Genomic DNA, 17,867 nt, shown 5'->3' with positions numbered 1-17,867 from the left:
GTGTAGTTTTCTAAAATTAAAAAATAGTAAATGTTTTCAATCCTCCAAAAACAATTTATTTAATTTGGAAACAACTTTTTATTTTAAAAATGTTGTATAAAGTGCAAACATATTTTATACAATTTGAATTTTAATATCAGCAATTGAAATGTATAAAATATTAGCAATAGAAATAATAATAAGATAATAAAATCTGTTATTTGTAGACAGCTGTTTAAGCAACAAAAATTACGTCTGAAATTATGTTTTACATGGAATTAACTTGATGTATCATAGGTACAAGATATCGGAATCCTCTATTAAGAACAGATTCTTTCCAAAACATTTGACTTCTCGTATACAGAGGGATTAGTTGTGTCTACGAGAGTTTTTTAGTAGCCATTTTGTTTTACACAGCATGTTATTAAACGTTATCTTGAAGTACATACAAATTATAGAAATGGACAATCTGTTTATAAGATCTTAAATTACAAAAAAATAACAAAAATCTATATTTTTATTATAAAAAAAAATGTTGTGACAAAATTAAGTTGGGGAAAAACCAAGTTATTTCACCTTTGACCTTTGTGAACATATAATTAAACCACCATATTTACTACAAACTATAAACGTATGTGGCAACAGACTTTGAATTGATTTGAATATTAATAGGTTTATTGATTTCAAAACTAATCTTTTTGAAAAAAAAGGTAGTTCACTTGATTTTTGATAAAGTATTTGTAAAGATCTACAGTAAAGTAATGGTTTACATACACTAGATGAAAATTACAATAGAGAGGTTTTGTTTTGGGATGGTAAATGAATAATGAATGTTAAATAGTCTCAATAATTAATAGTTAAATAGTCTTGTTAATAAACATCAGTGCAAACTGGATTATACGCATACCCATAAATCACTTTTTGTCCCAAAAGGAAATTTCGCTAATTTCATTTCATAGTAACATTTATTTCCTTCATAATATACAAAATATAAATAATGATGCCCACTTTGTATCTAGGGTATCTATTTAGGGTATGGCTTGATTTAAATATTAAATGTGTTATTCAAAATATCAAGTGGTAATTCGAAAATACATTATTGTAATGTATTTGAAATTGTTCTTACATTATCTACAGGGCTCCGATTCTTGAGGGCCCTCAGGCTGATGCAGCTTTCTGAAGTGTTACAATTTTTGAGAGTTTTGAAGACCAGCAATGCCATCAAAGTGACGAACATGTTGACTGTTTTCTTAACAGTCATGCTCACTGCAGCTGGAGTCATTCACTTGGTAAGATACACAAGTTACTGAAGAACCCAAATATTTCATTGTTAGATCATTGAATCAATTGATACCTTTAAGTTGTTAGTATCAGCATGGTTAGGGAATAGCTATTGCAATGATCTGGTGGCCTAGATCTCTCACCAGAACCAGAAGTTTACTTTAAGAATTTTCACTCAGTTTGACTAACAAACAACTATAGGAAAATTCTGGCCACGCCCCTTTAACGTTTTTAGCACACCAATTTTAAAAAGATGCATTGCTTCTCTATTAAAACTTAAATATTAGAAATCTTTTATTTTTTTTCCGTCTAGGTGGAAAACTCAGGCGACCCTTGGGAGAATTTTAGTAACACACAAGATCTAAGTTATTTTACATGTCTGTACGTTGTCGTGGTCACCATGTCAACCGTAGGCTATGGAGACATCTATGCACAAACAACATGTGGAAGATGCTTTATGACGTTCTTTATCTTTGGTGGCCTGGTAAGTCTTCTCTCGAGAAATAGTTAATAATGTATTATTTTTATATAGGAGAATCCTTCAACAAGATGGCGTGAACATACTGAAAGACATTCCTCTATTCATTTTGGAATACAGTCGACCCTCCCAATACCTGACTCTCTGAAAACCACAAACTCTCCCAATACCAGACTCTCCGAAAACAACAAACTCTTCCAATACCAGACGTTTTTCGGAGTCCAAAATGTCCCAATCTCCTTTTTACCATTAAAAACACATCCCGAATACCAGACTTTGTGGAAACCAGACATATTTGGCAGCCCAGAGAGTTGACTGTAGGCCTATACAGATGTGGCTATGGTGCATACATGCAACAGCTTAGCTTCAAAAGATGTGGCAATGCCATCTTCTCTGGGAATGACTATGTAAAAGATCTGAGCAAGAAAGGTCAATGATGGCAGACATCAAGAAATGTATATTTTGTATTTAAAAAAAGTCTTAAGAATATAGTGTTGTGATTGTTTTCAAGAAGACATTATGGCTAATTTGCATAATGTGACCTGAAATCATTCAATGACCTATAGCACATAAAGTATTCTTGATAAAGGATGACCATGAAAGCCCAAAGTCCAGCAATGTATATCGGCATGAAAATAATTGTCTGTTGCGGCAGATCACCGATGTAACCTTTTTCAACCTATTAAATCCAAGCACCAATTCCAACCTAATTTTTTGTTTAATGCATCAATGGCACTCTTCTGACTTTAATTAATCTGAACAATACTTATTAGTACTTTCCCTTGTCGTTTAACATTAATTAACCCTATTCAGACATTGCCATCGCTTTTTGAACCAGGGCTTTAATTAGATATCTTAATCTAGAATAATCACCCATTGGGACACATGCTTGAAGCTTGGAGGAATTACCATCTGTGACAATGCCTTCTGACGAGATCATCACTATCAAATGTCAATATCCTTAGGTCTGCATGCATCATTGCTTGCAAGAAAACAAATATATTAAACCATGGAGGAAGAAAAATAAATTAAACCATGCTTATAACCCCTGATATTGTAGCTTCATAATCTGTGGACCATTAATTATAAAGATTAATTATTTATAAAGCAGACACATCGGACAAAAAAAAATGTCTCCTTTATGACACAACTCCAAACCAACCCAAATCAAATAAGAAATAGAATACATTTGTAATGTTACATGAAAGTGTGCTCAGTAGACTGTGAAGATGGTGGTACCTTAAAAAATGTATATAGGGGAAGATTAGCTGAAATAAAGTACAGAAATCAAGAAAGTAGTCATGCAAAGTAATAAGGGTAAAATGAGTGAATGTTGAACAAGGCATTGGAAATTGTGTAGAGATAACTATCTCCACAGACATGTGTTCACAACCATGAGACCTATAACCCATGAAGGGCCTGGATTTTGGTTGTTCTAAAGGTAGCTTTGATATCTTTCAAGAGCTTGATAGAGACTGCACAGTAGACAGTTCAAACAGCCTGTCTGAAAAAAGTAATCATATGCTATTGGTTGTTGTAGAACAACCGAAACATTCAAGTGGTGGCATAAACAAACATCAAACAATAACAGGCCACTTCAACAGTTTCCTGAATCATCTTAAAGATCCAATATGATAAATATTGGTTTATAAGTTGACTTTCACATATTATGCTGAGTTTTTATATCCTATTTAGACAAACATTGTGATTCTCCAATGTATATTTAGCTAGCAAAGCATTGTAATATATACCTTATTTGGTAAACATTACACATTATTTGAATATGGTGTATTATTATTACACTTTTCATTATGATTTAATCACATACAAATGAATGAATTTGATATACATTGTAATACATACATTATTTGCTAAACATTACACAGTATTTAAATATTGAATAAATACGATATTATATACCTATAACACTTTTAATGATTTAATCACATACAAATGAATGTATGTATATATATGATTTTCAACGTTTTTATAACGTTTTTTTTATTATCAAACTTTTCACTATGACTTAATCACATACAAATGAATGTATATTATATATGATTTTTTTTAATTCATGTTTTTACATATATATATTGGACAATAATGCTTGTATTTTGTAGGCCATCTTTGCAAGTTACACACCGGAAATCATTGAAATCATTAGTAGTCGAAATATTTATGGAGGAGTATATACCAAGGAAGGTGGGAAAAAGTAGGTGCTTTTCATATTATTTTTCTTAATTAAATTAGCTGCATGATCGATAAATAAAGTAAATCCTGTTATGGACAATAGTTTCTTTCCTGATCATGTTTTCCTTTTACTTTCCATAATATTTACAGTATTTCTTGTTTCATTTTATATGCATTATGGTTCCTTTTTCTTTTATACTCATAAGCTGAACTAACGTCATATTTGCATTTACGTAAGAATCCATCGTACGTGTACAAAAGCACTCGGCGAGCATTGCACATAAATTTTCTAAATTCCAACAGCAGTTCTGCAAGGATTGTAATTATTGTACGTTCTAAGAATATATCGTATTATGATTTTTGACGTGACATAAAAAATATTTCTTTCGTTTATGGCATTGGAAATCGTCTAAAGTTAAAAAATGTTTAAAAAAGTTAAATACATATACAGTAAGGGACACCTTAGGGACCAATAAAGTGTCCCCTTAATAGAGTTGCCTCCTGATCCCAAAGGATACTATTATTTAAGTTTTCCTGGCATGCAGGATAAATTCAATTTAAAATACTATTTAAAATATTTTATTTGGCCTAGTAAGTACCATGCTCGCCTATAATAATCTCCTAATTTAAGATACTCAACCATTTAATAGTGCTGTCCAAACAAAAATCTTACTCTCTAATTTTGACTGAATTTTGTAGCAAGATTTAATAGGAAAGTCTGCTAAAAAGTATGAACATTTGAGTTCAAAATTAAAAATACATTTATATAAATTAATATAAGGTCTAAAATAAGGTCTGATTTAGTAAAATAAGGTATACACCTTTATTTAAAAAAAAGTATAAATGTGTCTTTTTTGGGCTAATGAAACGTCACATCAAATTGATCTGACTAGCCCAGTGTGTATGTATTGCGCCTTTGGTCACACACAATCAAATACGATAATGCATTTTGTTATAATGGTCAATGACACTAAATGTATTAATACTTGTTTGATATTGTAATTATGATTTAAGTACATTTCATTCTAATTTGTCAATATAATGTAATCTAATCTGATCTACGCAATAGTTTTATATAAGATTTATATACATTTAGTTATTTAACCATGTTTGACAGGTTTCAACTTGTAATCTATAATCATGACTATCGAGCTAAATTATTTACTTTTCAGTTGCCTGCTCCATATCTGTAATTTATGTCATTTTTCTTACTTGCAGGCATATTGTCGTATGTGGACATATAACTTACGACAGCGTCTCAAATTTCTTGAAAGATTTTCTTCATAAAGATCGTGAAGACGTGAATGTTGAAATTGTGATTTTCCATACGTAAGTAGCTGATAGTGAATGCAAATTGTACTATGAATTTACATAGCTCAAAATTACCCTTAGGAATAGTGTTTTCGCAAATAAAATTTTAAAAGTTATAATATTCATTTATAAACATTTACAATCTACGAAATAAAATAATTATATAACAGTGATACAAAAACATACAATACAACTGAACATACAAGCTACATTGTTCATGTTTTTTTTTCTTATTATTATTACGACATCTTGTTCACCTATGAGTATAATTGGTAGCAAGCGAGCAAAACTGCTTTCATTTTCACCAGTGGGCTAGGAAAATATTAGCACCGCTTCACGAGAGGTGCAGGATTGGTTGTTGTGATCATTTCACTGCTTTTATCTTTTATAAGATGCCTAAATATGGCTTAGCTGATGGCTTCATACTAGCAGGTTCATTTGACAAGATATGTGAAAAAACATGAAGGAAATAAAATCAAATCAACAGCTAACAGAGCTATATTGATTAAAACGAAAATCATGTCATTACATTTTATGTGTGTTTACTTCCATACATTCATGGAACAAATTCAAATAGGAAGTTATGTTTTAAATGACATTACATCCCTGTTGTTTTAGATCCACATTGGGTTCTCTGTAAACCAGGGACTACTCTAGATAAATAAAGATGACTTGATTAAAATGTTGCTCAGTTCTAATAAATTGGATTTATTCATAAGAATGAAATAATACTAATACTGTTACATCCAATATCCACCTGTCATGTTTTTTTTCCTCATATATCCGAGTCAGTTTCAAGTTTCTATATTGACATAGAAAAAGCATTAGATAGATTCGTAATATACAATTCACAATAATAAAACACATAGCATTAACATATTTTGACTATTAATGCTGTGATAATCAGAGCAACAGGGGACTAGAATTGCTGTGGTTTATGGTCATATAGCACAGGTTAGTCAACGTCTGGCATATTAAATTAGTTTCAATTTATTTTAACACCTTCACAGAGAAAGAGCATACAGTTAATGATATTTTAAAGTAGAGTATATTAATAATTTGATTTTTTTTTATTAAGACCATTACTATTTACCACACATTTTTGTTGTGTGCTTATATCATGGAGAAATTAATTCTTCCATTCCTTCAATATATGAACCTATAATCAATTTTTGATTAATGGACAGCCTGATTGGTTATTGCAATTTCATTACCTGATTGATAAATAAAATAAATAAACATGTTCAAATAGCAAATACTTCTAAAAGCTCTGTCTACACTATCAAACTAGTATTGACAAAAAAAGTGTAATGTGCCCAAATATGGTAGTGATATGCCCAACTATGGTAGTGATATGACATCATCATGTCCATGTTTCTTGGTGTTTTAATTCAGCAAAACTTTAGATGGACCAGTCATCAGAATCATATTGCAAGTAAAATTTCTAAAACAATTTTCAATTCGATAAACTTAATACCTTTATTTTATGAACTTAAGTTACTGAAATTAGGTGATATACATAAATTGCAAATTGCCTCTTTTGTCTTTTAATATTTTTTCTAACAATCTTCCTTCTCCCATGATGAATTTATTTAACATTGCTCATTTTAACCAAGTGGTCATAATCTAAGAAGTCCTGTTCACAAGTTTCAGTTAACTATTTCTTTTGTAAGATTAACAAATTCTTCCCACTTTATTTATGTTTCTGGACCTTTAATTTGGAATCAATTAGATACCAGTTTGTTAACTCTTCCTCTCTCTCAACTTTTCGTAAAAATCATTTATTTATTAAATAATAATTGTACTCAAACTAGACCTTCAAACTGTTTTTGTCATGACCTTATGTCTTTTATATATATAATTATATACAAATGTATTTTCGTCTTTTCGTTTATGGGTCTTGCGTGACAAGAAATCTCTTCTTGCAAGATCCTCTATTATTGGTAAATTGTATTGTTTCATTATTATATATTTACCACTTCTGTTGTTGTATTGTTTTTACCATTGATAGAAACTAATACATTTTGAATTATATGAACACATCACATTTTTTTGTCACATAGAGTTTGATAGTGTAGACAGAGCTTAATAAGGAAATGATTTGAAATACATACAATGGTATTATATATCTCATTAATTAGATCAATTAATGACCGACTCGGTAAAAATAAACATTTTATTTGCACGCTACAGACTGTTTCATGATGGTAATAAAAATCTCTATGGTGAAAAGAGTTGCTATTCAATCAAATTTGAAGATGACATGAAAAGCCATGTTGACCATGTGTAGGCCCTAAGCAAGGCATCGTGATTGCTAAAGCTCTGTCACTATCAAACTTTATGTGACAAAAATATGTGATGTGCCCATATATGGATATGATGATGTTATATCACTACCATATTTGGGCATATTACTACCATATTTTGGCATATCACACTTTATTAGTCAAACTAGTTTGATAGTGTAGACAGAGCTTAACTCAGTATTGATGTTGTTTGATGGTTTAAAGTTGATTTTGTCCCCATTTATATTGATATGTCTATTTGATATACCTATGTTTTCGTCAATACTGTTAGGACTTCTGTAAATACATCCGCATAATAGTTGTTGCCTTTTATTTGTTTTAATTTTGATCCATAGTGCTTCCACAAAATTTAAATTCAGTAACTGTTTTGTATTTAAGAATTTCAATTTATTATAATTTAATTGTTTGTTTTATAATTGGATCAATGAATGCAAACCAAATCAAAACAATATGTATTTACATCTTGAAAACCCATAATTGACGATTATGTTATATATTATACATAAAAGCACAAGCTTTCAGTAATTTCAAAGAAGGTGGATAACATTAGACTAGTATGACTGAAAATTAAAAAGTTCCTATACAATAGGTTATTTATATGTTGGTTGCGTCTAATAATATCGCTGCATGCATGAACACGCTCAGTGAGTATAGTTGCCATACACAAGCATTTCTTTCTCTCATCCAGAAAGATGCATAATTACATGATTATGTTAAGAAACCTTTGTATGTTTTATAAGCAGGTAGTACTGTCTGTTTTAAATGTCAATTCTGCTTTCAGTGCTGAAACAAAAAAAATAACATTGTTATAATGAATGTGTGGTTGGTTTACGGTATTTGCCATTTTGATCCAATGGAACACAGTTTCAGAAAGATTGTTTCATATACAACATACAACAAACAAAACTATATATATTTTGATCCAAAAATAAAGAAATAAGTAAAATTGTAGCTATGAATTTATTTAATATATTAAGATATGACTAACATTTGCCTGCTCAATCATGAGATATTCGATAGATAACATTTGAAATATGTACTTACCATATATATGAACCTAGTTTCCTAAACATTAATTTTAATTTAAACTTAGCCCAAATACTTAATACTAGCTATTGCCTAAAATAATTTATTTACATACTGAAACATACAGTATAAACCACAACAATTTTATTTTTGTTTAATTATCCATACAAAAATTACAAAAATTATTTTCTACCATCATAACAGGTGGTTTTCTCATGACAATAATGTATTTTTCACATTAATTTTGTAACATATGGAGTTATCTGCACATGAGGCATATGTTAAAATTCAGTTGACACAATTAACATTTGATAATTTTTTAAAATCCATTACTCTAAATAATTTTCTCATCAAATACATTTGTGACCAATCGTCACTAGCAATGTTACATTTATAATGTTGAGATATGACCAACATTAAATACAATTCATTAACTGTATGTAGTACTATTATGGTAACACACCATGGCCAACCACTATGCATGGAACATTCAATTATGGGGACACTTTTCATTAGAAATAAACGTGGAGCAATACATGTTTTCACATGGTCAACTCCTATGCAGGGAACATCCCTATTAAGGTACAGTTTCCATTAGAAATGAATGTGGGGCAATACATGTTTTCACATGGTCAACTCCTATGCAGGGAACATTCAATTATGGGGACACTTTTCATTAGAACTGAACATGGGATAATATATATTTTTATATGGTCAACCCCTATTCAGGGAACATCCCTATTAAGGGGACACTGTCCTTTAGAAATGAACGTGGGGCAATACATGTTTTCACATGGTCAACCCCTATTCAGGAAACATCCCTATTAAGGGGACACTGTCCTTTAGAACTGAACATGGGATAATATATATTTTTATATGGTCAACCCCTATTCAGGAACATCCCTATTAAGGGGACACTTTCCATTAGAAATGAACATGGAGCAATATATATTTTCCCATTGTCAACCCCTATTCAGGGAACATCCCTATTAAGGTACAGTTTCCATTAGAAATGAACGTGGAGCAATATATATTTTCCCATTGTCAACCCCTATTCAGGGAACACTCCTATTAAAGGGAACACTATGTTTGGTCCCTTAATAGAGGTTCTATTGTATTTATATTAACTATTTGGTGGTGTTCCCCCTTTAACCTGTCATAATATGTACTACTTTCAATATACATGGTCTTATGAATCTATTTCAATATCGAGAAAATATCTTAGCCACTATTTGCAATAATGTTATTTTATCACTGTTTCTTAATGTAATTTTTAAAGGATGTTAGGTAGTCTTTCATCAGTGTTTTGTTCAAGTCACATAGTTGCCTTTGTGTGAGTCACAGCCTACTGTTCAAATAAAATGTGTAGGATTTTAATGTTTTGGCAATTTCTACAAGATATGTGTGTTTTTTTATTGTTTTTTTCCATCTAAAAGTCAAACTTGAAATGACAAAATGTCTTTATACCGTGTTATTAGAAAAATCTAGTTTGCATTATTTTATTGAGCTTGCCACTTTCTCTTTTAGTTCTTTCAGATTAATCTTTACTTAGGAAGTCTATTTCTTCAATAAATGTAGTTTATCATTAAATTCCTCGTTTTGGTGAAAGGCATTTTATTCTTGTAAATTATTCTAGCAAATTTGGCTTAGAAGAGTGAACTATATACTAAATGAGAGTCAAGCTATGCAAGACATGTTCTCATTGGTTCTCTTCAGTCATGTGATGGATCAATTTAGTCACATGGTGTAAAATAGCAAATGTGACGAAACCTGTAAAACTATAAATTTATAGCATATATGTTTTATATAATTTATTCTGCTTCTGAGAAAAATTATATTGAGATGTTTCTTGTTGGATAATAAAAAATAATTATATATTTTATATATATATAAAAATATTCTTCTTTTTCTTATAGAATGAACAAAAAATTATAAATAAAAAATTTAAATTATTAATACAAGAGATGAAATACCATAGATGTAGAAATTGTAAAAAAAAATTATTGTTAATATTTTAGCACACATACATTATCTTACCAAATACTTCCCATAATATATATTATATTTATTTCTTTATCCTATTGGAGTCTACTTATTAACCCTTCTATTAAGTCTTATAATCCCTCTTTATCCTTGCCTTTAGTATCCCCATTTATCCTACCTCAGTAACCTATATCCAAACGTATAATCCCCATTTTATCCTACCTTATAATTTCCATTTATCCAACCTTAGTATCCTATATATCTAATCTTATAATCTCTATTTATCCTACCTTAGTATCCTATATATCCAATCTTATAATCCCCATTTATCCTACCTTAGTATGCCCAGTTATCCAATCTTATAATCTCCATTTATCCTACTTTAATATACCCATTTATCCAATCTTATAATCTCCATTTATCCTACCTTAGTATCCTATATATCAAATCTTTATAATCCCCATTTATCCTACCTTAATATCCCCATTTATCCATCTTATAATCTCCATTTATCCTACCTTAGTATCCTATATATCTAATCTTATAATCTCTATTTATCCTACCTTAGTATCCCATACAGTATATCCAATCTTATAATCTCCATTTATCCTACCTTAGTATGCCCATTTATCCAATCTTATAATCTCCATTTATCCTACCTTAATATCCCAATTTATCCAATCTTATAATCTCCATTTATCTTCATTTATCATACATTCCTGTTTATCTTACCTTGGGCCCTGATTACACTGATGAAGTGTTTTACTATTCAACACTAAAGACATTGTCATTTGTCTTGTATGTCTTACAATATTGTCCAATGCCAATGTCCACCAACATTACTCATCAGCTCTGTAGAAACATTTACTAAATTTGTCAGAAGCTTCAGCCAATTAATAATTTGATTAGATCATTAAGAACATGACATTACTACAGCATACCTGATAGGTATCTATTGAAATATAAACCCTCATATAGGTTGCTTTATGATCAATTAGTTACTTGATATCATTATTCATAGCGGACTTCAAAGCTGGATTCAATCTGATTATGGTGGCTCTGTTCTAAACTAATCCACAAGTCACTAGTATTGCATGGTGACCAGTTGACATATAGCTTGCTTAAATATCTTGCTAAATCCACAAGTTACTAGTATATCTGTATTTATAAGGCTCTATATTAAATGTAAGAAAAAAAACTAGACTAAAGTATCCCACATTTATAGCGTCTATATTCAGTTTGAATAAAAAACAAATTTGAAACTATCACAATGGTACTGGTTTGAGACAGAGGATCACACTAATCTGTTACTTCATGATATTTGCCATCATATCATGCGATCAAAAGGTTAATAATTTTCACATAAAATATACTTAAATATTCCTTTCATTATTCTAAATTACCATTTAGAAATTGGTTGAACAATTTAGGTGTAAAACTCAATTGGAAAAATAGTATCTTACTCATACAAAAATAGTTTAAAATAAAATTTGCTATGTTAATAGCTGTGTAATGAATGTTGCTTAATAAAGTAAATATACAACTGAAGAAATATATATTAAATTGTTTCAGTTTATCATAGAATTTACTTTGAAACACATCAACTTAACAATATCTGTTTAGCAGTGGAATTGTATATATGCAATCTGTCTGGGTATTTCGCACCTTAATAATCAATAAACCAATAGTTGCATACACCATTTATGGCCCCTAACACTAGGACAGTAACAGTGCCATTTATAGAAGTTAATGTGTTAATCTGAATAGATATAGTGTATACAAAAAGTGTTGTGGAATTTGGATATTCATAATGCGTATTAGCAAAATTTTAGTCTGCACATGGTAAATGATTTGACAGGTTTATATTTATAGAATTGTCATTCTCCCATTAATGAAGTTACATGAAATTCAAACAATGCGGATGATGGCAATGATATTATATAAACAGTTTTGCAATCCCTGTAGTAGTTTTATTTAAACATACAACTTTAATTGTTATGGAATATAAACTAAAGCTCTGTCTACTCTATCAAACTAGTTTTACAAAAAAAGTTGTAATGTGCCCAAATCTGCTAGTGATATGATCAAATATGGTAGTGATATGATATCATCAAATCACTTAACATTTTATAGTGTAGACAGAGCTTAAGGGTAAATTATGTACATTTTTTGATGAATCAACCAATGTTATCAGGTAGCTATTTCAGTTTGATGTATTTAAATTTCGATAGCCATATGACCAAAATGAATAAAATAGCATTAATGATAAATGACAAATTATTTATATATAATTTAAATACATTGGTCAGTCTGATGTAGTGAATTTATACAGTGTAAACATTCTCGCAACAATTACACAATTTACATGCCCGATATTCATAGGACATTTTACATTACAATATATACAAATTTGCCATTCGCTCTGTTCCCATAATTAAATATTCTTTACAGTTTATATACACCATTTCAGTTCATTTGATTTTTCTCTTGCCAACACTGTAATTTACAATTTTAAAAAATAGATATTCAATCCACACACAGTTGCACAGACAGCCATAGGATTATTGAATTTATGTTGTATTTATGAGCTCTATGCATTTCATGTTTAAATCCATATCACAAATTGAATTTTGAAAAATTGAACATATATATTTCCAAACTCTGTAGCAGAAGACAGTCAATTTATTTTGACCTAAGATTTTCTCAGTTATTTATTAAACTAACTATTTTGCAATATCTCAGCATTGCTTTCATGATAACTATGTTTATTAAAATTGTCTGATCAATTGATTATTATTATTATGAGAAGGACAGAAGGTTTTCGATAGTAAACTTAATTACAAAGAACAGGGGGAATCGTCACACAGGACAGGCCTACATTCTCTATTAAATGATTAAAAAAATTTAGTCTTCAATCTCATCTGGAGAACATTCACCCCTATTTAGAACTTGTACTGAATTTTTAATCCAGGGAACTTAACAGTGTATATATATTACATAATTAGTTCACCAATGACAACAAAGACATTATGTGAATCTTTTGAACCTAATGTGTTCAATAATGTGGCGGTCGTCACTCGTCTAGCACCGTACTAATGATTTGGCAGGGTGATAGACATTCGTGGAAACCATTTCTCATATTTTACTTTTAGCATAAATTTTCATAATTTGTCAAGTCGTTACTAGATAATTTGCCAGTAGTTGCTATGGGAATAAATGGCCTAAGAACACTTAGGTTTTGAAAATTGTGATATTGCCATTAAGAAGAAGGTCTTCGTAACCAATCACAGGCCTACCATTAATAAGAATATTCTATCATAAAAAAAAGATGTTATTATTGCTGTTGCCATGCCTGGTTTCATACAATCTGGTAGATAAGATAAAGTTGTTGTAGGCCAATGTAATTACCATATATTGATTATTATCTTGTTAATAATGATGATGAGAATGATAAGTATGATGATGATGATGATGATGATGAGAATGATAAGTATGATGATGATGATGATGAGAATGATAAGAATGATTATGATGAGAATGACAAGTATGATTATGATGATGAGAATGATAAGTATAATAATGATGATGATGAGAATGATAAGTATGATTATGATGATGAGAATGATAAGTATAATAATGATGTTGATGAGAATGATAAGTATGATTATGATAATGAGAATGATAAGTATGATAATGAGAATGATAAGTATGATTATGATGATGGGAATGATAATTATGATTATGATGAGAATGATAAGTATGATTATGATGAGAATGATAAGTATGATTATGATGATGAGAATGATAAGTATGATATGATGATGATGAGAATGATAAGTATGATGATGATGAGAATGATAAGTATCACTATGATGATGAGAATGATGATGTTCATAATCATAAGGAGGATGGTTTGTATGTTTGAATAATTCTGTACATCATGTTGCTGAAAATTAACGTAAAAATCAACAATCAAAGACATTGGCCTTGTAAATATTGAAATTGGTATTCATTAGAATAATATAATTATTTTGATACTGAAAAAGACTGAGAATTTTTTTAATTTATTGTGTATTACTTACTAGTAATTGTAATTTCTTTAATTGAATTTTAGTTTGTAATGATTGCTGTGATGTTGATTGTGAGTTTAGTCAGTCATCAGTAAAAAATGCATCTGAGAGTAAAATTATTTACTATTTAATCACACTACATTATTATAGCATACATTGGTCGCCATTGCAAAACTTAATGATGCCCCTGGGAAATGCCCAGGGTAACTTTACGATAGTATCCCTGGGAAAAAATCCAGGGCAGTGTATAAACACCCCTGGGAAAATCAAAGGATGTGATTATGTATAATATAATAAGAGTAATGTAAAATGTGTATTTTCTATAGTTAAAATAACATACAATTTACAAGACTTTTATGTTATTTCATATTTCATATTTCAAGTGGTATCCATATTGTTGTAAAATTGTAATGCATTATAGAATATTGATTTAAGAAAAATATGCTAATACTGAAATGTAAATATAATATATAAACATTATTATGAGGTTTTATTATAAAAGCCACATCTCTAATTAAAGTCAATAATTATATACAAAAGCATCATGTATTGTATAAAACAGCCATAAACCAGAATAATAAATGACATACATTATAATTAACACAGTAAATTTTCTCACATTCAGATACTTTGCAATGGCAGTTTTTTGTTATTGCATTTTTTAGATATTATTTATGAATTTATATTAATATAATTTAATCTACACTCCTACCAGTATCTTTTTAGTTGCCAACGACATGCCATGGTGCTGGATTAAGCCAGGGAGATGTAAAATAATTGTTTACATATCTCTGGTTAGACCCATAACAGTCAAAAAAATTAAAACACCTGCAAGACCCATATTTGTTCATGTACCAACAGCTTAACATCACCTGTGAAGTATAAGAAGTCAATAAAAGTAAAATATGTTGCCTAAGTACACAAACAATATGTCATGAGCAGTTCTCAAACTTGTGCCTGCACAATTCCTTACCATCTCTCACTTCTTGTTCTTAATATAACTTATGAATATTTATTTTATATTTTCTAGTGTTGAACCTGATCTTGAGCTCCAAGCACTGTTTAAGCGTTACTTTACACAGTTGGAGTTCTTTAAGGGGTCAGTGCTAAACAGTCTAGACTTGGATAGAATAAAGGTATGATGTAGCACCTAGATGTATTCTTTATTCTTATTTTGAATCACCAACAACCTAACAATAGACTAGAGGCCATACCTAAAGAGCCAATAATATCTGCAAGGGTTTGAGGCCAACTCGCTCCTAGTTCTGGTGATAGTGCACTTCTAAATCCTCACCTTGTCTTTTATTTTTTTACAACCAAATACTATGTATCTGCTGAGTTTTTTTTGTTTATTATACGTAACAGCTTGCTGAGGCAGATGCTTGTATCATTCTTTGCGATAAATACTGCACAGACTCAGATGCGGAGGATGCAGCTAACATCATGCGTGTTATCTCCATCAAAAATTGCTGTGCAAGGATCAGGGTTATTGTTCAACTAATGCAGTACCACAACAAGGTAATGTACCCATCACGCACAAGGTTCGCACTATGTAAAGTTCTGTCTACACTATCAAACTTTATGTGACAAAAAAATGTGATATGCCCATATATGGACATGATGATGTCATATCACTACCATATTTTGAAAGAATCACTATATATTGAGTTCAGAACCATGATATAACTCGCTATGTAATAGAAGGTAGGTTTGCGGTACACCAGGAAGTAAATTAAGGTTGAGAATTTAGTTTCCTTCGCTATGTACAACCGTCTTCTACACATGGCCTACTGCAAATCTTACTTTACTATTCACTATACTTTTTTATTTACCATGCAATCCTTTAAATAGCACTAAATATTGTTATTTCAAATATTTTTTGTATGTGAACTTGAATGTTAAATCTTGTAGGCCTATCTTCTGAATATCCCAAGCTGGAACTGGCAACAAGGTGACGATGTAATCTGTGTTGCTGAGCTGAAACTCGGCTTTATTGCTCAGAGTTGCCTGGCTCCTGGGTTCTCCACGATAATGGCCAATTTATTTGCTATGAGGTCAAACAGTGAGGTAATGAAATTTTTCATAAAAAACTATTTAACTATTTATATATTATTTTTTCCCTACATATAAATTACATAACTGATAATTGTTAAAACAATTATTGATGTAAATTAGTTTGAAGGCCAATCCTATGAATTTAATAGGATACAACTGATATTTCAGTATATTAAACAATCCTTTGCCTTTATACATACTACTCACTTATAACTGTGTCTTTGTATTAATTTTATACATGTTTTTTTTATTTATGTAAGTCATCTACAAATATGTAGTATCTGTTTATGTGAATAACCTTTTCAATGTTTTATTTACAGTGTCTATGTAGCTTTTGTCTATTTTAAAACTGATTTTTTTATCATATGGCTTTAGTTCTTAAATACACAATAATGTAGGTCTACTTTACCAGAGCTAAACATCAAATCTATATCTTTTTTTAAATGTATATTTGATGTTTGTTTTTTTTTTAAATTTTTGTTTTAATATAAATGATGAATATTATAAATCTTAATGTTGGCTTTAATTTTGTTTATCCCGGCTTAAAAATTATGAACTGGTCCATATCTTGCATGATTTTAGATATATCATTGTATCACTTGCCCTTTGACCCCACATTAGGTCACAACCTTTGCCCTTTACACACCCTAGTGAATGTGCCAATAGTTGCATGCATCATTTTGTATTAATTTGTTATGTTGCCATGGTTTTCGATCCTATTTAGATTGTTTCAGCCACTAATTTTATGGGCCAGATTTGTTATGTACGTATGGTGAAAAAGTATAGTATGATATTCCATTTCATAGTATATCACAAATACTAAATGCACTCATTCATTCATTCAGTGATAATTATCACATACTAATGTCTGGTTGCCACTTTCACATATTTTGGTTTGCGATTCTCCAAATTCAATGCATGGCAAATGGATGCCATTTAATGGCATGTATTTGCTATGTATATTTTACGAATACTTTACACTTGCATCATTATGTGAGCTAGATCTCTTATCATTCAGAAACTGCGTGGAAATTATGATCATCTGTGTCATTTATTAGTTGCTAACTGCGTGCCCTTTCTCGCACTCGTTTGAGCAAAAATGTTTTTTTGCAATTTTTGCACACATATTGCCACACATTGAATGTGGAGTGATCCAGGACCAGAGTTTGTGTAAGTGTCAATAGAACT

At 30.1% G+C, this 17,867-nt stretch overlaps 1 protein-coding gene across 12 annotated transcripts in view; it reads left to right on the top strand.

Moving 5' to 3' along the window:
- LOC144845192 (calcium-activated potassium channel subunit alpha-1-like) overlaps nt 1–17,867 on the top strand; it is a 95,138-nt gene that overhangs the window by 31,397 nt on the left and 45,874 nt on the right. For 11 of the 12 annotated variants that reach the window (XM_078702367.1, XM_078702374.1, XM_078702373.1 and 8 more), the window contains exons 5-11: nt 1,117–1,268; nt 1,574–1,744; nt 3,859–3,950; nt 5,147–5,257; nt 15,655–15,760; nt 15,990–16,142; nt 16,536–16,691. In XM_078702367.1, coding sequence (XP_078558493.1) covers nt 1,117–1,268; nt 1,574–1,744; nt 3,859–3,950; nt 5,147–5,257; nt 15,655–15,760; nt 15,990–16,142; nt 16,536–16,691 — 941 coding nt within the window. Of the gene's footprint in view, nt 1–1,116; nt 1,269–1,573; nt 1,745–3,858; nt 3,951–5,146; nt 5,258–15,654; nt 15,761–15,989; nt 16,143–16,535; nt 16,692–17,403; nt 17,443–17,867 lie in introns of all 12 variants that reach the window. The other variant, XM_078702364.1, reaches the window with a different exon arrangement.

This window comes from Antedon bifida, chromosome 6 (assembly GCF_963402885.1).
Source record: "Antedon bifida chromosome 6, ecAntBifi1.1, whole genome shotgun sequence".
Lineage (NCBI taxonomy): Eukaryota > Metazoa > Echinodermata > Crinoidea > Comatulida > Antedonidae > Antedon > Antedon bifida.
Note: the sequence above shows the minus strand (reverse complement) of the source record. Positions and strands in the feature narration are given on the sequence as shown.